We start from the raw sequence: 24,385 nt of genomic DNA on the forward strand, positions 1-24,385 counted from the left end.
AGCTCTATCCCAACAAGCCATGTGTCCAGTCCCAGTTCTGCAAAAGCTGCAACGTTCATGAGCAAGCACAGTGCCCTTTCTCCTGGGAGCAGCAGCTCCCCTCTGGGCTGGCCAGCACTAGTGAGGAGGGGTGGTGTCTGGAAAGACCTGTGCTTCACAGCAGATACGGTGTCTTGGAATACCAGTTGGATCACACATGACCAGGTTATTTATGGGGGGAAGTAACTTCTGATGAGGCTCTTCCGCTCTATTAAGCTGAAGTCAGTAAAGGTATTTCAGCCCAGTGAATAGGGTAATACCTGGATGCCTCATCCTACTACAGAGACTTTTCCCCCAGGTTTTGCATTAGACAAAATGTGAAAAAGCTGCACACACTGCGTTCTGTAGCATTGCATCTAAACCCATTTCTAGTACCACTTTTTTTTTACTTCAACTTAATTGGCCCAGGGCCATAACAATAAACAAAACAAAAAAAGGTAGCCTGTTCATGTCAGTGTAAACCATGATAATACCAGCAATGGGTACTCTGGCGGTACTTTCTCTTTAAACTCCTTGGCCAGCAACAGCAACTGCATTAAGATTTCTCTTTTATTCTGAAAAAGATGGGATGAAAAGCTCCAGCAAGGCCAAGAAATATGCTGTATATTTAAAATCAGGTTGCAAGATATGTTCTAGCTTATGTGATGGATAAGCAAGAGTCAATCACTTACCTGAAAAAAGCTGTGTAAGGCTCTCACTCCATTTAAATTAGGGAAAAACACTCCCACTAGGTTCATTATGAATTTTGAAAGTGCAGTTCTGTCCTTCAGCACTGTCCCATCATAACTGCATGCAGGCTTACAAGTATTTTGACTTGATCATCTCATATTTCATCACCACAGTTACTTTTATAAAACTTGTATTTTTATAAAACTTGTATTAACAGTATTAAAACTGTAATAACTTGACACAAGAGTGAGAAATGGCAGTAAAGTATTTCAAATAATTTTTGATTTAAACAGATTCCCATCTCTCTAAACACTGGTTCAGTGTTTGAATCTTCCATATTCATATTCATAAATGTGACTAAAGTGTTTAACAAAAAAAGTTTATTACCAAAATACAATATTAAAGTCAATACGTGACAAACTCCTGTAAAGCAAAATAAATTATTCTAACATTGTACAGTATTTCAGAAGGTAGTTAAAGTAGTACTACAGACTTTGCTTCATAGTTCCAAACAGTCGTCTATCAGGAACACAATCCTAGAGACAGCTTAAGGCATGCAGCTTAATGTGCTGGATAATTTTATAAAATGAAAGTCATCCTATTTAATAAGATACAGTATCAGAATTAACTGCAGTCTTTACGTGTCAGTTTTCTAAATTTTTTTATACTTTGGCTATAAAAGCAGTGCCATAGTGTTACAATACCTTTTCTTAAAAAAATACATGTACCCATGTCCATGAATATCAAATGCAAATGTAAATTTCTATTAAATATATCTTAACAAATGTTACTTTGAGCACCAACTGTACATTTTTTAAAATGATTAAACAAGTGCTCCTGAAAGAGGAAAATACAATAACTCTGACTGAATCCCACTCTATTTTCCAGCCCAAACATAAATCGGAAAGATGAAATATGCACCTATTTATCAGTATAGTCTAGTATGAATGAAGTTTTCTCTTTAGTAGAAGTATAGGCATTTAAAACAAAGCTGCAAGTTACAGTTTGTATCACAGAATAAAATCTAATTTAAACAAACAGCAAGTGAATAGCTGATCATCTGACAGCGCTGTGACAGAAGATCCAAAAATATTTTAAAAGCTTAAAGAAAGGGGAAGACTGCAGTGTTGGTGACTTTGAAATGTGCTTAAAAACCCTTACATAACATGCAACCAAGCCATACACTTCTAAAGCAGATAACCTGAGGAATAATTTGCTTTCAGAAAAACTAAGTGTATAATTACTTCACATGCAGAACTTCTGATAAAGTCCATGGGAACTGAGTGGGCAACTAATGGCAAGCAGCATGGAGACAGTTAAAACAAAAATAAATTTCTGTGCATATGGGAAAGAATTATTTGTTGGCATTTGTTAGAATTAGTTTTCAGAGGCAACTTTCTACTATTTTATAGAAACACATGGTCAAAAAGAAAAAAGCAACAAGATGGCAAAGAACAACTGTGAATAGACGCATCCTGTTCAGTAATCCCATTACAATGAGTCCTTGTGCGCCATACTTAATGCTGCAAGTGTGGCTTGCACATACACCAAAATGGGTAATTTTGATTCAAGGTTACTTCCTTTTAAGTCTTGGTTCACTGCCATCTCCTTCTTAGCTTATGAATGCAAGTTTTTCACCTTTTCATCTTTCATTAGCTGAGCAACTTTAAAATAATTATCCCTTTACATGAAAACAACAATGTGGCAAAGTATTGTTTCAGTGAATACTGACTGGTAGTTTATCATAACTATGGATCTCATTATACCTTTAATTTTTTCAACAAATGGGGTCTCTGAATGAGAAAGTTGAAATAAATTCCAGATAATGTACTATTTTCACATGAATTCTATACTGAAGGTAAAACATTGGTGTCAATACGACAGTATGAATATCCCATTAAAAGTTTACTATCTCTAACTGAATTTGAGCTCATGTAAATAAAGCATGTTTTTCAAATGTAAAATCCATCTGTAGGAATATGAAAAATAACTTTTAACTGAAAGTAATGTATTTGCCACTTCTAGTCAGTGATAGCACAATAGACTGCATACTACATATGCCACCTTCTTACATTAACAGTTGTAGCTTATTTCTGCTAGCAGAAATGTATAAATAAAGTAACCATAAAATACTGTTTTTCTAATAGTAAGTAATTTTTTAAGTAATGAGTTACTAAAAATCAGGTAACTGCATCCTCATGTCAGGAACTAGGCATGCTTCTGTGCATCTGCCATTCATTAAAAGCAGAAATACATGCCCAAACTAGAAAGTTTAAATCTGGCTGCTAAAGGGCTTCTTTGGACGTGCTACTACTTCACTGGATTGAAGCATATATTTCAAACAATTTAAGTAGCCAACTTTATAAATAACTCAACAAAACTGCCAGGTAATTAGCCAGTATAACAACATTCCAAACTGATACACAGATCAATGTCTTGTACTGCAAACTGCTGTAACTGTAAGAAAAAAAAAAAAAAAAAAGCACTGTACTTTTAGAAGCTAAAGGCTTTAAACCAGAGAGATTTCTATGTGTTTCTTAAAAAACAAAGTAATCCCTAATTCCCTTTATGAATCCATATTATATGCACTAGTAAAATTTATTCTACAAGTGACTGGATACAGTTTTTGCTTAAAATATTGTTTGCCTTTTTTTTTTTTTAAATATGATTTTCTACAGGAAGATTACTCTATTTTTCAGTGAATTATTTCTACAGTTACAGCTCTGCCAGACAAATGGGAAATTTAGACAGCCAGCGGGATTTCAAAGAACTCCAAAGCACGTAGATATTTCTCAAAATCCCACTTTGTGCTCACCTACATCTTTAGGAATCTGTGCAGATTTAATCTACATCTCTTTGTGGCAATTACTGTTAATATCTTGTTCTCATTAAAAAACATTGCTCATACATACTGCAAAGTAATCACCACAAATTAAAAGTGACCTATGATAAGCTTTTTTTTTTTTATAATAGCTCTGCTGAACATGTCAAGAAAACTGTTAAGAAACAGCAGGTCATTATTATAAAGGATCTTTTACACACTATCAATTCAAAAGATAGCAGTTTTTTAGTTAGGATCCAATCAGACAAATAGTTATTAGCAAAATGCTTCTAGGCTCCTCAGCTCCTGCTGCTCTAAATCGATAGAAAGGATAGCAGTCTGTTGAAGGACATCTTGGGAGTTTGTAAGGCCTTAAGAATAGATTGAGAAAAATCAAACACCTATGTGTGCATGCAAGCACACACATGCCCTCACCCACCTCCTCTCCCCTTCCAGAATCCAGGCAGTGGGGTTTATGAGACCATATTGTAAAATTTTTATCTGCTCTGCTGCCAGTTTCAAAGAAGAGGGTAAAAAAGTTCTTTGCTGAAATACTTGGAAAACAACAAAGAGGGAGAAAGAAAAAAAACTTTTCAACTGATACAAAGCTTTCATACCTTTGGGTTTTAACATACTGTATTAATGCATTATTAGTGACTAGTACCTGACAACAAAAGAAAAAAACCCCAAGAATCCTACATTCTTGGCACCATACAGGTGAAAATGGATCGTTCTATTCCCCACTCCTTATATTTACCTCCTAAATGATTCATCGGTCCCTGATTAAAATATTGAACTCCTACTGAAACAAGGACTCAGGATGGGAAATCAAGTTTTCCTTGCAATTCTTCGCTTTAGCAAGTTTTCTCAGGCAAAAATTAGCAAAGAAAGAAAATATTTATTCTAGGAAACCCTCTCTTTAACTTACTGCTTCACCTAGTTTGTACTCTGAGTTGTGCTGTGGTCCTTATTTAGAATGATGTTTATGATTTCACCCTCATGTTCTTTCATATGATCAAGCAGATTTTCTTTGTTGGTAGACTCAAAACCACAAATGCAGCAGCAGAAGAGAAGAACACAGTATTCTGTGCCAAGATGGGGTAGAGTGGAGTTCTTTTCTAAACTGGATGAGGTATTCATCAAGTTAGGTTTTTCATTTTCATCAGAACCTGAAATTTCATTTGTAGTCTGGTTAATAGACTCTGTAAGAGACACCAAGTTGTCTGAACTTCCTAGTATAGGTACTGTACTTTCATCTGTGCCTTCTAATAAAGTTTTGTCAGGAAGCTGTCCTTGAAACCTGAAATAATAATAAAACCCAAAACAAATATCAAAATGTAGTTGTTGCTTTTTGACAGGAACTTTATCTTGGACCATTGGGTCCTTTGAAAATTCTAGATGATAGGGCTTGAAAATAAATCAGACATACCTGCTGCTTTGTGAAATTGCATCATTAATAGCCTTGTTCACTTGTTCATAGTTATAATTTTGGTCACTTGCATGTTTCCACATGTGGGACTTCAGAGATGGAGGATGGCTACATACATATCCACAGAGAGAACATCTAGGGAAAAAAAAGGGGGAGAAGGAAAAAGAGAAATATTTAGAAGTTAGGTTTTATTAGTTTAGTAATGGATTAGTTCTTCTAAAAGGATGAGTACACAGAGAGATACAGTCAATCCTCTTCTCGGTCCCCCTTTTCAGTTTCATGACTAGGTCAAGTTAGTTTGCAAAATTCCGTTTCATTAGGGTCTGAGAAATTTTAAGTTTGGGTTTTCTGACTTCTTAAAAGAGTTAAAATCTTATCTGTTTGGCCTGTTAAAACTGTTTAAATACTGCAAAAATGCAATAGTTCTGATGACTGCAGAAACAGGGAGTACATCAGCGTGGTATCTGGCAAGCCAGGAGTGAGCTCTCTCTGCTGTTGTCTGAACCAAGCCGGAGCTGTGTAATTAGCACTGATAATTTTAATTGAACTAATAAAGTCTTTCCTTGTGTAGCTTATATTAGTTTATTTAAGGATCACGGAATTGTTGAAGTTGGAAGGGACCTCTTGAGATCACCTAGTCCAATCTACCTCCTCATGCAGGATCAGCTACAGCAAGTTGCTGAGCACAGTGTCCAGTCAGATTTTGAATATATCCACAGATCGAGATTCAGAGAGGTAACAATTTTGTCCATAGTTTTCCATCAGTGTGGGTACTACAAGACTAAATTTTCTATTTCCCTATAAAACACTGTCTTATACAGTAAAGAACAAAACCTAGAAGAATAAATCCTATTTATAGAGATGCAGTGTACATTATGGACACAAATAACCCCAGACTGATTGAATCCCATAGGACTTTTTTCATACACGAACATAATAAGAGTTTTTTTACAAGTGTTTTCTAAGATGATAAATCAGTCATCTCAGCATGAGATGAGTGATACTGCATGACATCACTCCAGAGCAGAACAGTATTCATGGTAACGATGATGTAGCTCCTTGCCTTTTGGACAACGAAGCTACTTTGCTTATTTACCTGCTACTTTGGAAGTCTTCAGCTTTTCAAATCACATGGAAAAGATCAGGATAAAATTTTTCTAGAAACTGAACATGACCTTTTTCTAATAAATTATAGCTAGGAATGTATCTCAGTCTCTCTCATTCCTCAATGAGAGTAAGATGTTTTCTGCTCAAGCAATGTGATCCTGATATGTCACACTATGAGTCTGTTAGAATGACTACTATACTAAATAAATATTTGTAAATTTTTAAGATCTTTTCAAAAATATAACCTGGAAACATAAGAATGCCTACATAAAAGTGTTACACACTACAATACAGTAAGGTTTTGCCACTTTTCTTAACAACTGTAGGATACAGTCCTTAAATGCCTTGCAAATAATCATATACAGGAAACTATTTCTGCTCAGCAGAAGATTGTGAAGAACAACAAAAATCGTGACCACAAGTTAGGTGAAGGCATGGTACATTGCCTTGCTTATGTAGCAAGATAATTCTGTCCTGCTGGGTAACAACAGGCATATCCTTGTAGCTCACTTTATTACTTGATTTGGAATGTACTATCCTATTTTTCTCTTTTCCTTCTAATTTGAAGCCTTATAAAGAAAATGGATGCTTTCAAATATAGGCAAGTCCACTCCCAGGTCAAGAATCTTAATATTTCTAATAAGACTGTTACAAAATAATGGCATCATTAAAAATAAGATAGAAGGCAGACCTTATAGTTAATTTACAGATAAAATTAGGCCAAAATTATTGTTTTGCAAAACATGAAGATCAACAAATAATCTTAATTCCATTCTATATGCACATGTATTCCACTAGTCTTATTATATATATGATTTTTCTGCATCACTAACACAGCTTGGTCAGTGGGTTGGTAACACAGTGAGTGAGGCAACAGTTCAGTGTTTGTTTTTATCCCCTTTTAATTACAGTCTCATCTTTTGAAGTACATTAATTTACTCAGGTGATTTACTAATCAGATTTACTTTGCTGAGAACAGTACCATGAGCCAAATGCCATTGACTGCTTTAGCATACAGTTCAAATCAAAGACACAGAAACTCAACAGTTTTTAGCCTGATGAGCTATACTTAATGATCATATAGTTAATGTATAGTTACAATATATGCAAGACATTCCCAGAGAAACAAAATTATTTTACCATTGAGTTTAGTAGTAGAATCCTTTCAATTCTATAGCATGATTTGCCCTACTGGTTGACCTATGTTGAATTATTAAACTTTACTGTTCAAGTGTATCCTAAATTGATCTACTGAGGAAACAATTATCTTGCAGTTTTTGAAAGACTATTTCCTTGGGGACGGAGGGACCAAAGTGCGGAGGTTTTCAGTAATCTTCTGTAATACTAAGAGCACTCAGCAATACTGTATGAAGTATGACAGCAGAGCAATAGAACTTAGTGCTAGTAGGAACATTTTGAGGAAAAAATGCAGTAGAAGGACTTTGAAGTTGTAGAAGCAGATTTTCTTGAGGAGAAACCCTTATGTGAATGTGTTTTATTTGGAATCTTCCTATTGCCTTTAAAATCTTCTACTAAGAAAAGTTCAGAATATCCCTGATTTTCTTTCCTTTCCCAGCTTTTATTTTTTGTTGCAAATCAGTAGCAAACAATTGCACATATTTGTGTCAACTTTCTCATATATATAGATAAAACACACATATCTATGGACAGACTATAAAGAACGTGCCTCACTTAAACATAATGGCTATTCATACTAATTCTTAACTAGGGCAGTGTGATGCCAATCTGGATTGTAACATGTATGCACAAAGGTTGTGCCTAGACTAGGATATTAAACAAAGCCAGAGAACATTCCTGGGTACTGGAATTTGCCAATGTATAATGTCAAATGTTAGAAGTGCTTCTGGCATGGTTTTGGCACACGCATTCTCCCAAACAATTCCGGGCATGCTTTGGTAATTAACACGGTCCAGAAACTACTTGCAATAGGCAGTTTATATGCAACAAACCGCTTCTGGAAAGAAAAAGCTGAATACTGTACCAGAGGGAGGTCGTGGACGTGTTTAATTAGCTAGCATAAACATCACCTGGAAATGACACATCAAATCTCTTTCTCTCTCAAAAAAAAAAAAAAAAAAGTCACTGGAACAAAGAATGAGTCTAGGAGGGAAAAGAATAGAATCTGAACTCTGCTTTGTATCTTAACATAACAAAATCACTACTATCACAGCTTTTTGCCAAATGAGAACTGTTACATACTTGTACTGTTCCATTAGCTGCACTGCCTGATGCTCCTGGGGGTGGCGCCTCATATGGCATTTCAAGCTATTCATATTTGTGGTGGCGAAGTCGCATACTCGACATCTAAAGAGACAACAAGAAGTAAACTAATCTGACAATTAACTGCTATCACTATTCCTGAAATAAAAATCTATGAGAAGGAAAGACTGCAGTTAAAGACTAACAATATTTGCAGAAGTCCAAGTGATGACATTAACTTTCAATTTTTCGTCTGTGAGAATCTTCTGCAGCCCAAAAAAGCCTCTACCTTTGAGCAAGACTCACTAGGCATATGGACTATATTCCTTTCTGACATCTATCTTGTGCATGTCTACTGAAGTTGGTAAGCATCACAAAGTATAAGGGAGATGTGGATGCACTTGAATGGATGCAGCCCTGATGCAAGTTGCTTGACTATGTTATACAAAGGCAGAATATGACCATAAGCTATAAGGGATGCTGTATTTAGAAGTAAGTCTTGTTCCTCAAGAATACGTGTTCTACTTAATGCAACAGCTTTGTTCATCACGACATTTTAAAAGCCAAACTATCTGTTTAATAATAAAACATCTGAAGTTTCAGAGCATTATACCTGAAATAGAAGTCAGGGACAAGATCATCACATTTAGGTTCAGGTGCCCTAAGACAACTGAGTCACATCATGCTATTACTTTTTTACTTCTGTCACAGTATCTTTGTATAAAAACAATATATAGAACAGTCTGGATCTAGATTTACACCCATGGATTTAGATCCCAAAGTATTACACAAAATATTATGCTATTCATATATATCACTATACTACCACACAAGCTTCTTGCGTAGAACATATTGAAACAGAAGCCATCAAGTTCAGCTAAAACTCTGCATATTTGTTAGAACTTCAGTTGTTTCTTTTTTTGAGATGGTAAAATGTCCAATATTTACTAAGTCTGGTCTATAGTGTGAAACAGTTTGAGACTGCAGGATGCTTAATTTGAGATTACTCACTTTATTTTTGAAAGGACTTAATTGTGCAGTATTAAAATCCATAAGGTATAAAATTACAAAAATGCATCATTGGAGGCTATACAGTTTAATTTCCAGCAATTTTTGTCAACCAAATAATAAAATATGTTTACAACTATAAAAATGGCAGCAGTATAGTAGGTTGCTATCTGATAATATGAAAGGCTTGAGGAATACATGTTTCAGAAGGAGAAATACCATAAATACTGGATCTTTATGGTTTTTAGGCTGTGGCTTGAGTATCCTACCAGGTCTGCAGATTTGTCTAAGGGGTTTATGAAAAAATAGTAAGAAAAGTGAGCCAGATCAGTAGGCTTAAATTTAGTACGCAGCAGTCTCTATCACCAATGGAAAATTTTCAAGGGTTCCTAAATTAAACAGGCTGGCTAACACCAATTCAGAAAACTATTATATATGACACGCTACAGTATCTGCTGTTCCAAGCCCACTAAGTAACAAATAATGGCAATAGGGAAGATTCTGAGGAGAAAAAAATATCTATTTGTATTCCACATTTGCTCTCTGAGCCAACACCTTGCAAATTTTTGCTAGTGTTATGGGATATCATTATAATGCACAAATCAAAACACAACACGTCTTCTGGGTTTGTTTATCCAAAAGAAAAATTCCCTGGCTGAGCTCAGCATTTAAAGGTGTTGAGTTTCCAGAATTTGTATTAAAAGATAGAAGTATATTAGCTCAAAAATTCTATTAACTGAGATCTATGTTCTAGCCACTAGAGAGGGACAGAGATCCACACTGAATGAGCACAGATTGAATTTGCAGGAATTTATGCAGGAACCAATAGAAAAATGTATGATTTATTCTTCTGCTGGGGACCTGAACTATAGTATTACACATGATTTTAGATATCAAAGTTTCTCTATAAATCTATGTAACATCCTTGTAGAAAAGTTATAAAATCTGATCCTAAGTGAGCATGTTAATATTGTTTGAAACCTGTGAAAAAGACGAGGGGACTGGCGACAAGAAAAAGGGCAGAATTTTGCCACACTCTGTAGAAGCCAATGTGCAAAGTAGCAATATGACAATGGAGAACACCTTGTAATAAAGCAAATCCAAAATAAACTTAAGTGTGCAAGGAATTCAAGAAATATCTTATTACTATTGGCCAAAGTTCAATATTACAACGTTATTATTTCCCTTTCCACATCTGAATGCTTCAAACTGAAAACAGGCAGTAGACTGCTATAGCAAAAGATGCATCCTGGAAAAGCTAGCAAATCTTAATTACATAGTTTGAGTCAACCAGCAAGTGTGGCTCCTTCAAATTTGCAGTAAAATTATGTAATTTAAATTCTTTAACAGTATCTTCAAATTGCATGAGCAATTAAGCTACCTTTTTAGTTAAAACAAGTAAACCAAGCATGTGGCATTAGCCAGCAATAATTGAGACACTTACCTATATGGCTTATCGGAGTTATGAATTCGTCTGTGATTGCGTACACCAACGTAAGTTGTGCTTGTGTAGTCACATACATCACATCTATACAGTTTCTGCACTGAAGACTTATTTCCTATATGAAAAAAAATCCATTATTTTAGAGTTGCATTCAGCATTGGAAGAAGTTCTCAGATGATAATTTCAGCACAACTGAATTATAAAACATGAATTAACATTTTAAAGTAATACTTCTAAATTTCTATAAATATTTAATACTTTTAAAGCATCTGGAGCAAACTGGCAATGGACATAGAGATAATAAAGGTATAGTTTATTTACTATGCTGTTCTGCATTCTCCCTACTATTTACTGAAATTATTAAAATTTTAGGAAAATGCATTCTTTCTCTCTATGTGGCCACTTCCATTCTTCCTGCAGTTGGGTTAAAATCCTGTTACAGCAAAAGGTGATAAAATGTGGGAACTGCTGAACCCAGCAGTTTCACTGCTTTGCAGAATGAATCAAATCAAAAGAAAGATGGGCATTGAGAAAGGACAAGTTTCCAACTGGCAAACATAGAAAAGAAAAGCAAAAGGCCTCCAGAAGCATCTAAACCCTCTTTGTCATCCACATACACTCACACTTTCAGAAGGATCTGAGATGAGAAAATAGGTACTACCCAGATGTGTTAAATAATTTGGAACTTCTCCATATTACTAAAAAACAATTGTTAACAAAAATAATTTTTTCTTTCTAGAATGAAAGAGACTCTTGAAAAATTAATGGTTGCAGAGACAAAGGTTAATGACTAATTTAACATAGGCAAATGTGTGCCCGCCAGTGAACAGTTTGAATACTTTTGAGATGTAAGTGTGTAGACTTAAACAGCCCTATTCCTGCTCCCTCACTGAATAATGGAACTGATTTGGGTTAAAATACTAACATCAGGGAAGAGGGATGGTATTTTTTATGCAGGTCATTTTCCCATTCCAGCCTATCATGCAGCCTTCATGCACTCTTCAAATGAGGGAACAGCAGAAACATGAAGGAACACCAAGGTTGGAGCTGTTTAAATCAGCACTACTGCCAAAAGAAACATCAAACTAAAATCAGTTTTCTTTCTGCATCTAATGTCTTCACTAGTCTAAGTAATTCTACTTTTTTTTTTTTTTTTTCCTGAAGTGCAAGTAAGGTGCTCAAGTTAATTTTATCTTTACACCAAATTCTTATTAGCTGGCTGAACAGTCAGGCCATCTCTCTCAGTTACATACATGGGCTTTGAAGAAACTCTGATAGGGATCCTTGGAGAATTTCCCTGGTGGCTAAAAATCATTACTAAAGTACATCCCCAAACCAAAATAAATATACAATTCAATAAATAATGTGTGAGAGACAAAGGAAAGCTCAAATCTTGCAAGAACATACTTCAGAAACTCTTCATGCTCATATGAAACACATCTCCAGCACAAACAAATCATTAGTTTGTGTGGTGAAGGGGTTTACTACTAGTAGGATACACCAGAAGATCCTAGGTGGATCAGAAAAGGGTGTATTAGTTGGACATTTTTTTAGTATACTGATATTGCCTTAAGAACTCTGATAATATCAGCAGGTGATCTACTTCTCAGGCCTCCCAGCTCCTTCCCAAACCAAAAATAACTCCCCTCCCTGAAAAATGTAAGTTCTGATTTCCCAAATGAGACCCTCTGATCTGAATCCTGAAGAAGAATTCTGTTAAAGGCTTGTCAAGGTCAAGAGCACTGAAGGTTCATGTCATGCTGAGAGGAAGGTCTGTCTGCCACTGTTTGACTTGCAGTTTGAAAAGACAAACAAGCTTGAAATTTGAAATAAGTGACTGTCCAAAAAGATGGAAAGTAGACTTTTTAGACACATCTCTGCTTAGGTCCAAATACCATGAACTTATTTCCAGTTTGGAGTAATAAAAACTGACTAAAACCGTCTCCTTTATCACCTCCTAAATGCCAATCCTTTTTAGCTAAAGAAGAGAGGAATGAGATGAGCAGATTGAACTCAGGAGAAACTGTAGAGTTTATCAAAAACAGAAGTTCCATCTCCTGAATCCAAAATACTGAATAGATTTTGTAAAGATAATTTTGTTCTGGAATTTCCTCTTGATGATGCTGGACTCCAATAACCCAGACTGAATCTTTTCATTACTAAAGCAACAATTAAGAATCTTTATGGTAAAACTCTTCTAAGGAGACATTGCAGAATAAACCAGTAGAATGAATCACCCAAAATGGAAATTCAGCTTTTCACTTTGATTTTTTTTTTCCACAGGTGGGCACTGAATTATGTCAAAAAAAGTTATATTATTCTGAGGGATACAGTCACACAGCTAACTTAAACAGCAAGGGAAAATTACCACCAATTAAACTTTCACTCCAAAATTCAGCACTTTTGGTTCAAGACGCAAAGTAATTAGGTAGGGCTGATAACCACAGAGGGTTTTTCTGAAGAATATATAGCATGGCTATAAAATAAAATAGCAATCTGAATACAAAGACAGTCTGAAATAAAATTTGAATAATTCTGTGTGTACCAAGATAACAGAAAAAATATTTCATATTTTTTACTTTAAAATGTGACACAGTGCTCAGTCTTCTAGCATTCTTATAAAAAATAATATGGAAGTAATATATAACACGCACTCTTTGCACATCAACCTTAAAGCAAAATATGTCAGAATTTTTCCTACAGTATGCTCATACAGTAAAATTTATTAGGTTTTTTTGTTGATGTAAGTTATCAAAAAATCTTAATTATATACTAGGAGACTTTGGAATTTACATTTCTACAATTATTCTTTTATGAATGCACATTTATGTAGAAGACCTGAAATGAATACAAAGACACTTACTGGGCTGCAGATCTATGGGAGAGCAGGGGTTGTGTGAAGGTTAAGCTATTGCATGCTCTACTTGAATGGGTTTTCCATCTTAAATTCCGCAGCTTTAGAATAAACTGCTTCCAAATGTATTTTCTGTTACGAATTTGGTATTTTATTGGGCAGGCAGCTTAAAACAAACAGTATCTAATGAGATTTTTAAAGCGTTATGCAAACATATTATCTATTGCATAGCTGTAAGTGGCTAACCACCCCGTAGCACACACTTAGGAGCAATTATTTATACCAATCACTACTTTATATTTATTCCTTCAACAAAATGCACATAAATTATAATACATCATATAATCTCTCGCTGTTGCGAAATAGCAGTTGTGTCCCCTACCCCCTCCACTGGCTTATTTCTTGTGGGTTTGGGGCCTTTTTTGCTTTCTGGATGGAGGATATCAGATCTCTTAAAAGTGAACATGGAAATGACAGATCTTTGTTCTAGCAGCAGTAACAGGTGCTCCTGTAATGCTGCTTATTACCCTATTCCTTCATTATTAGACATTTACAATCTGATCATATCCAGTGTCATAATGCTCCCTTTTAATTTATTGTGCAACCATGATGAATAAAGAGACTTTTAGGACTAACTATTTCATAAACAAGAAATGAAACTGTTCCAGCTCAGGCATCTCTCACATAAACAGATGCTATGCCATAAACTTCTTTGTTTTGTGTCGTTTTATAGGGATGACATCTGTTTGACAAGAGATTGCTGTACTGCAGTGGTGTTGCAATTTGATTATAAATTGGTTCTGAAATAATTTAAGCGTGCCACAGTATGAGTTAATAAAAGTTTAAAAGGAGAACTGTTTTCATTCAAGCCACATTACTAAATTCATGTGGGGTAAACAATCAATTAAACTGCATGGCTGTAACACTTTTATAAGATAATAATGAGCAAAAAATATTTTTAAAAAAGTCTCTAAAGTAATTAAATTGAAAGCAGGCAGTTTTCTTGAACAGGGGCTCCTCTTTTGTGGAAGTTAAGTTACAAGATCAGGATATAAACTCTAAAACCACCTTATTAAAACATACTATTTTCAAAAGCAGATGATCATACAGGACTAGATCAAAAGGTACAGTATTCTCCAAAATCTGACAAGTTTCAGGCATTGCAAGCTAGTTATTCCTGTATCATGACATCTTTAAAATTATTGGTTTAAAACAAACAAAACATTGTCTGAAGTAATAGTCCAAGCTGTGCTCATAGATATTCGTAACCAGCTAAACTAACAATGTTTTCACAGAATCACAGAATCATCAAGGTTGGAAAAGACCTTGAAGATCATTTAGTCCAACCATTAGCCTAACACTGACAGTTCCCAACCCCACCAGATCCCTCAGTGCTATGTCAGCCCGCCTCTTGAACACCTCCAGGGATGGGGACTCCACCACCTCCCTGGGCAGCCCATTCCAACGCCTAACTACCCATTCTGTGAAGAAATACTTCCTAATATCTAGCCTAAACCTTCCCTGGCACAACTTGAGGCCATTCCCTCTTGTCCTATCGCTTGTTACTTGGTTAAAGAGACTCATCCCCAGCTCTCTGCAACCTCCTTTCAGGTAGTTGTAGAGGGCGATGAGGTCTCCCCTCAGCCTCCTCTTCTTCAGACTAAACACCCCCAGTTCCCTCAGCCGTTCCTCGTACGACATGTGCTCCAGACCCTTCACCAGCTTCGTTGCCCTTCTCTGGACATGCTCGAGTAATTCAATGTCCTTTTTGTAGTGAGGGGCCCAAACTGAACACAGTAATCGAGGTGTGGCCTCACCAGTGCCGAGTACAGGGGTAAGATCACTTCCCTGTCCCTGCTGGCCATGCTATTTCTGATACAAGCCAGGATACCATTGGCCTTCTTGGCCACCTGGGCATACTGCTGGCTCATGTTCAGCTGGCTGTCAATCAACACCCCCGGGTCCCTCTCTGACTGGCAGCTTTCCAGCCACTCTTCCCCAAGCCTGTAGTACTGCTGGGGGTTGTTGTGGCCAAAGTGTAGAACCCTATTTTTATTTCCTATCACTTCCATTAAAACATTTATGCTATTTCTTTTGGAAAAAAAACCTCATTACTTAATGGGGAACCTTCCCGCTACCAGCAGACCCTCCCTAGCCTTCTTCCTGTCTCCCCCGACTTCAGATGGCTCTCTCAGGCTTAGGTCTTAGGAATGTAACAAGCATTACAGACCAATTTCTTGAATTTATATGCCTTCTGCGTTGATGAGAGCAAAAAGGGAGTTGGGAAGGGTCATTTTACCTGAGGCGGATAAGGTAATAAACTTTTAAGTTTCCAACTTGTATACTGAAAGCCAGAAAAAGAGGCAGCATGAGCTAAGAGAACAGAATTCAAGAGTTAAGGATCTCATTCTATTCTGACATGTACCATGTTGCTTTGGACAAATCATTAATGGTTCAAGCCATTCACCCCAGCTCATGCTGGTTAGTACCTTTTTTCACAAGTAGTTGCATCAATTTATATGATTACTTTCACACTCACTGATCAGCTGTAGAGGTGAGAGTAGAACCCAGAAATTCGAACTGCAATCTATGTACTACTATAGTGTACATTTTGCTATCTAAACAAACAAGAGACCATAGTTAGGACAGAAAGCTATGTGCACAAAATGGAAATACTTCAGCCCACAATTGTTCAGAGCTGATATAATTACTAGTATTTTTCCACAGTGGTCTAAAATTCCAAATACTAATAATTACAGTGTTGCCTTCAGAATAAAAATGCTGTAAATATTTTCAGTAACTTAACTCTGAGAAGAGGATGCATTCAAGTTGCAATAATAAATAATCAGGCCTCCAGGATACTCAAATGATTTTAAGACCACATTTTCTCCTCAACTTCAAAATTTGGCTAATTTTTCCCCTATTTCACTACCTTAACACATCAAAAGTTTGGATTTTTTTGTTGTTGTTGCTTTTAAAACAAACATTATTAAATTATAAGCAGATACACAGTTAAATAAACATTTTAAAAAATGCACACCTACTGTTACCCTGGCAACTATTAGAGACACAGGTGGCATTTTTAGAATGCCTTACGTTTGCCTCTCTAGGGCTAAAACAAATGACTCATTTTGGACATTACCATAATTAAACAGAAATTTCTAAAGACAGAATGGATGGTATTGTATGTATACGCTGACACCAGACTACATTACCACAGTGAGTTTAAAAAAAGGCTTTCTTTTGTTTACTGTTGGTGACTTGGAAAATACTGTAGCTGCTGAAGGAAGGAAAAAAAGATTATTTTTTTTTTCTTAAAAATTCATAGTAATATTCCATACCAGTTGTCTTTCACGAGAAGAAATACAAGGTCCAATTCCAGGGACTAAAAATGTCTTACCTACCAATAAATGTCTGTAAGATATCTCAAAACTGACTATGCTAAGTTTTTCACACTGAAAAGAACATAAATTTAAGGTTATGAACAGGCATGAAAACATTTCAGCATGAACGTGGTCTTAAAACCAACAAGTATAGCAAACAAGTAATGTTATGAGTGACTTTTTGTAATTTCAAGTGTAAATATAAACAGTACCTTCTTTTTCATCTACTTCGTTGGAAACTATTAGTTTGTTAGATGTAGCTGTTGAAAAGATATCTGGAAGACTGTGTTGTTCTCTTTCATGATTTCGCAGTTGGCTCTGAAAAAACAATTTCCCACATTTAAATATACACTACAAACATACACTGGTCACTTCAAATATTGCAATAATTTGTAACATTGTTACGCAAGTTTTAATGACAACTGTATAACATGTACATTAACATATATATAGATTATCCCTCAGGTAATTTTACTAGAAACAAAACAAAGTAAGTAACATTAATTAATAACATAAAGGATTGATGAGAGTGACCGAGAGGATTATATGATTCAGAAAATAAATTTCCTTTTTCCCCCATTCCCATAGACAAGTGGCAAACAGTTCTTCCTCCAAAATTATTATACTCCAAAAGCAGTACTAGATTAAGAGTTAGAGGATGGCTTGTGTGAAAATCGACTCTATTTTCTTATTGCCTAGAGAGTTAACAGTATGTTATTCCTGTTTCTACTTGCTTGGGGAGGAGAGGGGAGAGAGCACCTTTTGCTACCCTAGCTGTACATTTTTTCAAACTAGGACTAAACAATAGTAAACATGGGAAAATTTGCACTACCATTGCCTACAAGAGTTTCAGTTGTACAGCTAGATACTATGCTATCTATTCTATATTCTTGAGTACTGAACTGAGTACATGGGAACACACTCACCAGCACTAATACTTAAAATACCGATTATAAAAATGGCAGAAGTACATTATTCTGCTCTGGTCTGTAATCTTTCAGATCTAAGCTCTACAGAACATCCAGACCAACACAACAACAGATGAAAAAAGAAAAGAATTTCTGCTTCAGGGTGTCTCATGTTACCCCCAAACGCCATGATTACTTTTGCACACACTCATAACTAACGGGCATGTCTGAGCATTCTTTTAAAGTTTCAACTATTAAGTTCTCTGATGCTTCCATTTCTTCCTGTAGTTGCTACACATGGGCAGAAAAACAACACGGTATGAAAACATCCATAAGATAGTTCTCTTATAGAGAAGGAAAATAACTTATGTGAGGAAGCAAGTTTATTTCAGTGGGTAAAGCAGAATAATTACAGCTGAATTATACATTTGAAAAGTGCTGCTGGCAATAATCCCCAATTGTAAGGACAATGAAGCCAGGATGAATTAAGTTAGAAGGAGGGATCACCAGTTATTAAAAAAGTAGCAAGATAGGTTATTTAGCTATTATAGATACAGGAAAAAACTTTACCTTATAATGAAAGGATTCTTCACATTGCTTGCACTGATACATTCTTGTTTTGCAGTGGTTGATCATGTGGCTCTCTAAATCCTTACTATTGCCAGCAATGTGTTCACAGATAGGACACTGGTACGGCTGCCTCTGACGATGGACTCTCAAGTGTTGTTTTATGTAGCCTTTATTACCACTGCTATAATGGCAGAGGCGACAGCGGTAGGGTCGATCTACATCAGGTATATATTCTACTAGGTTACTTCCAGGAATATTTGTGTCATTTGCATTTTGGCATTGTGCATTGTCTTGTAATTCTTTCAAAATGTCATCATCAGAAGCATTCTGATCTGTTCTCTCCTTCAGTTTTTCAATCACAGTGAGTAGTGACATACTGATGCCCATTTTAATTGGTGTTTCTGATAATTCTGGCCTTTCTTTCTGTATCTCAACTATTGCACATTCACTTTGGTTTAAGCCACTAAACTCCTCTGAAGGATTCTTAAGTGAGGATACCATTTTAGAATGAGCCATGCATGGGCCATCAGCTTCTCCCTGTCCTGCACCTGCATCCACAGCATCTTCTCCAGTCAGAGTCCTCAAGCCAGACCTTGTTAGTTCTGCAGCTCTGATAGGCATTGTAACAAGAGCTTCTGCAGCTAGTGAGTGTAGTCGTAAAGACTCTGAATTCGTCCTTCTTCGTGCAGGAGGCACATTTTCATCAGTTGTTACATTCTTATTAGAGTTTAATTCATTATCTTTCTTCTCAGCATTGTTCCATCCTATTATTACTTCTTGAATTTCATCTGAACGATAAACTTCATCAGGTTCTTCACAGGTAACATGGGACTCCTCCGAGATTAATTTTTTTTCTGCTTCAATGTCTGCATTCATCAGGAAAGGCTTTTGTAAGACACTTTCTTCAGCACCTGGCAAACGCTCTACTATTACATTAACATGACCCTTTTTATTTGGACTACAATTGATGATTTTCTGTGCTGATGAAAGTAGGCTATCAGTAATCATATTATCCTGTTCTGTATCTGATACAGTCTCCTCTAAAACCTCTGTAGTAGGAGAATGTACTACAGACTGCTTTAACATGTCTTCCTCTTTTAAGTTTGTTCCTACTGGTGATTTACATGACAGTTGCTCAGAATTGCAAATCTGAAGTTGAAGAGAAGGTTCACTACAGATATCAAGTTCATTGTTTTCCAAAGAAAGAACAACTGTATCCATGCTATGAGGTGTGTGAGTTACAACCATCTCTGACAAGTTGGTAGTTTCATTTTCTTCCTCAAAGATAGGATAGGAGCAATCAACCTCACCCGCATGTTTCCAAGCGTGTGTTTTCAACATTCTTTGCTGACCACAGGTGTACCGACAAATTAAACACCGGTACATGCCATACTGCTCGTAAGTATACCATTTTCTCCTACCCATTTCAGGCATATGAGTAGACTGAGTTATATCCTTACACTCCCGATTTCCTGTCTGATCAGTCCCTGATTTCACACTTCCTTCCACTGGCCCTTGCAAAAATGAACTCGTGACATTTACACATTGCTGCACTTTTGTCTGGATGCTATTTTTACCATCATTCTCATGGTAATTTTGGAAGTGGGATTCAAGGTCTTCTTGGCTTTTGGATGCAAAATGACATTTTGAGCACAGAAATACCAGTTCATTTTTCTGCCCATGTTGTTTTATATGTTCTTGTAGTGTTAAGAGAGAAGGTGATAGAAACTTACATAGACTACACTGGTAGCACGTCACCTTTTTTTTGCTTTGTGGAAGACATTCAGTCACAAAATAATCTGCTTGTAACTCTTCAGTCTTTTTGGTAGCAATAACAGATAGCTCAATTGCTTTAGCTGGGATTTCACAAAGATCGTCTGCATCAAAGGGCTGTGCAGAAGCATTAGAATGGGAACGTTTTTTCCCTATTAAGAGGCATCTTTGTGACTTCTCACTTTCAACTATTTTGCTTAGTTTCTGGATAACATGGATTAGTGGATCAGTTTTACATTTTCTCTGATCTTCACTGCTCTGAAGTGTTGGGCCAATGACTGTTTCAGAAATCAGCACAGCTTCCTGTTCCCCAATATTTGGCATCAATACTGCAACACTACTTCCTTCTTCCATAATACCTAGGAGAAAGGGTTTTATAAAAAAGTAAAATTTATACATGCACAATAATAAAAATACAACCCAGTATATTTAGATTCCTCCCTCTACTAAATATGGAAGCCTAATGCCACTAACTTAATAAAAACTTTTAGAATGGCTATATAAATAGACAAAGATTTTGAGGACATTTAGTAGATAGTGTAGAAGCTATTCAATACAGCTGGACAGAATGACTCCAGGAGAGCCTATAACAGCCTACCTCTGAGCTGTACAAGGGCAAGATAAATATTTTTCAAGTATAGGATGATTAGCATTGTTACAGCTATTGTCTTTTTCTTCACAAGGACTACACATTTGAATGCTAGACACTTAAATGAACCAATCAATAGTAACTGGCATATTTATGTTTAAAAGCCACAATAAGATATGAAAATATATTCCTAACATACTTACTGTGATAAACTGATGTGTCCTAAAGTAAACAAGAATTTGAAACAACATAATTTACAAAAACAAGCAATTTTTTTTTCCTTGAAATGTTAGAAAAAGTAGTTCTGATATTTACTTGCATTAGTCATTTCACTATGATCACAATAAAGACCATTCAAGTGTCAAATCATACTTATTATTATAAATGTCATTTTATAGAAAAACTACTAATTGTAGCTTTTTCTACAGTTCCTTAACTGTAGCTCAAATCAATTGGTACTAAAGTTATAAAGGATAATTTTTTTCTGTTTTGACGGAAAGCTAAAGGCAATAACTATTTCCACTTACACTTCCTCTAAACATATCTAACCATAAACCACAGGCAATAATGCGGTACTGTTGTAGGTTAAATTAGAAGACAGTATGTATACATTTACATGAATTCATACTTTGTGATGTGGACAAAGCTGTGGGGTGAGGGGTGGAGGAGCTGGACAAAAAGTCTTACAGTGAAATTTACTTCTGGAAAAAAAAAAGCTATTCAAGTTCCACTATATATACACACATATATTTTACACACAATATATATTTTTATATACTATATATAAAATCTATAACATAAAGAAATGCCAGATATTTCTTTTATCAATCATCCTTGAAAATGTATCCCAAGTTCTTTCATGTGTTTTTTTTTGCCAAACCAGAACTGGTCCTAAAGACCCATGAAATCCACTCTTTTCTACAGTGATACAATGAACAGACATATGACAGTGGGTTCTGTGGTGCCCCTTTCCCACTATAGAAAAATTCTGGGTAGAACTACTCAAGTTACGTTTATTTGCCATTCGACTTCCAATTCAGGTTATCATCAAAACTATCAGTATAAGCAATGTTAGTACCATTCACACCTCACATGCTCATGTAAAATGAATTTCAACTTGAAAATGCAGCAATATTTGTCAATTTTGAACCATTAACAAAGACAAGACTACTGTGTTCAATGCTATTAATTTTCACTGTCAGTTTGAACAGTATTTACTTGGTAATGGCTAAAATCTTCATTAAAATTGAAAAATTAATAAAATATAAATAAAGCCATAGGGAAGTTGGATCCATGATAACAAGAAAACAAAGCTACATAAGGCCTTATGCCTTTAGCTGGATCTATGTAAACAGATTAATAATGATCAATACTGCACTCCAATAGATCAATTGTAGGAGGTAAAAATTGAAAAATAAATATATTTCAAACAAAAAATGTATCCTTTTACATAAGAGTATACCAAATAGCCTGCTTATTTAATTCAAGTTCAGTGTCATCTTATTAACATGAATCAATGTATGCATCCACAGAGTTACTATGAAACTGAAACATCCAAGTATTTAACCTTTTAAATATAAAACAGTGGACATCTCAATGTGCATTTTCTGCTTCTATTTCTATGTGTTTGGCACAGTATATTGAATGACTAACTCTTGTCTATGTGGCTAAGACAAATTACACCCCTTTCATGTAATATCTCCAATTATATATTAACCTAAAAGAAGTGTAAGGTTATTATTTGAAAACCATCTTATTTAGTTATACAAAAATACTTTGCAGTTTGTTTCATGCTGGCTGTAATATGTTTAAAAAACGTTATGAAAAGTAAACAAATGTGCTTTTTTCCCTGAAAGCAGATTTAACCTTATATGAAGTGCTCAAAGGAATAACATCTACTTGAAATATTTTCAATTTGAGAATGAATTAAGTATAAGCACATGGTGCTACTTTAAAATATATTCAGTACTTTTAAAACTTTGTAAGTAATGCTAAACAGGCAAATATTTCCCCGACCTTTTTCATCTGAAAGCAGCACAGAATCTAAGAGGAAAGATCCTAGACAGACCATTAAACAAATACTCTGCCACATACTATTGCTGTGTCAAAAATGAAAAGAGAGGGAGTACCTTCAGATGTATTGCTTTGGGATGCTTGTAGCGGACCTAAGTTATTAGATGTGTAACTATGGTGTATATGTGTTATGTCATTCTTTGTTTAGAGTAAGTTTAATGTTTACTGCTGACTTTGGTTTTTACTACAGACTTTGGATTTTAGAGGGATGATAAGAATTGTACACAAAATCTGGATTTGAATAACTACATCACTTTCTCTAAGAACAAAGATTATTCAATCTCCCATGACATAAAACTTCAGTCTGGCAAATGGCTCTGCCAGCATGTACCCTTTAAATGACCTACACAGTAATTAAAATACTGGGCCTGGGGATGACAAGGGGCCCCAAGGGGAAGATCCAGACCACGCCTCTGCGCTGGAGCGCCCGTTCCACCCGTGTCAAACACCCACTCGAGCAGCACGGCACTGGCAGGGTGAAATGCCTCCAGGTCTAGGAAAAGCCAACCACCGCTTTGCACAACAATCTAACTCGGAGAGGCCGGTCTGATCACATCGCGGCTCCGCAGGGCAGGGAAACCTCACCAGCGGGAGCTCTGTGCTGTCAATTGTCCCTCCCCGCCAGCGCAGCCCCAGCCCCGGGACTGCGCCTCGGGGACGTCTGGCCGCGGGTCCGCGACCCCCCCCTCCTGCGGGACCCCCCTCCTCTGGCCTCAGCGGTCTCCGCCGGCCACCCCCGCACCTGCCGCCACTCCCCGGCGGCCCCCGCTTGATATCGCGCAGGTGCCGCCGGCGCGGCCCTCAAGCAGCGGGCCCGGGGCCACAGAGCGGGCGAGGAGCAGCGCCCGCCGCACCGGCGGCCGAGCCGCGGGGAGCTGGCCCGCCGGGGAGGCGAGGCGATGCGGTGAGGTGAGGAGGGGAGGGAAGGAGGGCGGCCGCGGCCTGGGCCCGGGGCCGGCGCTGGCCCGGGGAAGGCTCCGCTGGGAGCCGCAGCTGCCCGCGGCTCCGCACATGGGCTGCGGTGCGTCGCCCCGGGGCCTGCCTGCCTGCCCGCCGCCGCGCTTCGCTCCCTACCTGCCGGCGGGCCGCCGGGCCGCCGCCGCTGCCCGCTCGCCCCGGCTTAGCCGAGGGCCCACCCCGCGTTTTACCTGGGTTTTAATGGAGAAAAAAAAAAATTTTTTTTCCTCACCCCCGGCCACCGCTTCAAGATGGCGACGATGGAGACAGTATCACGTGACCGGCGGGCTGGGTCAGGTGACCGGCGGGTGGACGCTGCTGCCGCGCCGCCGCCTCCTCGCCGTTGCCACGGAGACGAGCGCGGGCCCTGCCCCGCCTCGTCCCTGTTCGGAGCCGTAGGGCTCGTCGCGCCGGGCAGCCGGGCCGGTGGCGCCGTCCCAGGGCCGGCCCGCCGCCTCCTCCAGGGCCGTCCCCGCGCCTCCACGCTGGCTCCGTCCCGAAGGCGAGGTGGAGCTGGGTCGCGGTGCGGTTGTGCTCCTCT

General features: G+C 37.3%; 1 protein-coding gene across 3 annotated transcripts; it reads right to left on the minus strand.

Moving 5' to 3' along the window:
• Nucleotides 1–1,073: 1,073 nt before the first annotated feature.
• ZNF507 (zinc finger protein 507) lies at nt 1,074–24,156 on the minus strand. 3 transcript variants are annotated; one of them, XM_074839937.1, is made up of 7 exons: nt 24,077–24,156; nt 18,453–20,584; nt 17,187–17,292; nt 10,738–10,852; nt 8,286–8,390; nt 4,959–5,093; nt 1,074–4,829 (listed from the first exon to the last, which is right to left on the minus strand). In XM_074839937.1, exons 2-7 carry the CDS (start codon nt 20,577–20,579, stop codon nt 4,466–4,468), a joined length of 2,952 nt encoding a protein of 983 aa, XP_074696038.1. In that variant the 5' UTR covers nt 20,580–20,584; nt 24,077–24,156; the 3' UTR covers nt 1,074–4,465. The 3 variants fall into 3 exon arrangements, with proteins under 3 accessions (XP_074696038.1, XP_074696039.1, XP_074696040.1); XM_074839938.1 differs by lacking the exon at nt 24,077–24,156 and adding an exon at nt 23,962–23,984; XM_074839939.1 differs by lacking the exon at nt 8,286–8,390.
• Between the last annotated feature and the right edge of the window lie 229 nt (nt 24,157–24,385).

Source organism: Strix aluco, chromosome 14 (genome assembly GCF_031877795.1).
Source record: "Strix aluco isolate bStrAlu1 chromosome 14, bStrAlu1.hap1, whole genome shotgun sequence".
NCBI lineage: Eukaryota > Metazoa > Chordata > Aves > Strigiformes > Strigidae > Strix > Strix aluco.

Excerpts from the sequence above, each read along its gene's own strand:
- ZNF507 (XM_074839937.1), bottom strand. The coding sequence starts at position 20,579 with ATGGAAGAAGGAAGTAGTGTTGCAGTATTGATGCCAAATATTGGGGAA. Across the intron at positions 10,853-17,186 it reads CGAAGTAGATGAAAAAGAAG|GAAATAAGTCTTCAGTGCAG; the intron begins GTACTGTTTATA and ends TTTTTCATATAG. Across the intron at positions 4,830-4,958 it reads GCAATTTCACAAAGCAGCAG|GTTTCAAGGACAGCTTCCTG; the intron begins GTATGTCTGATT and ends TTATTATTTCAG.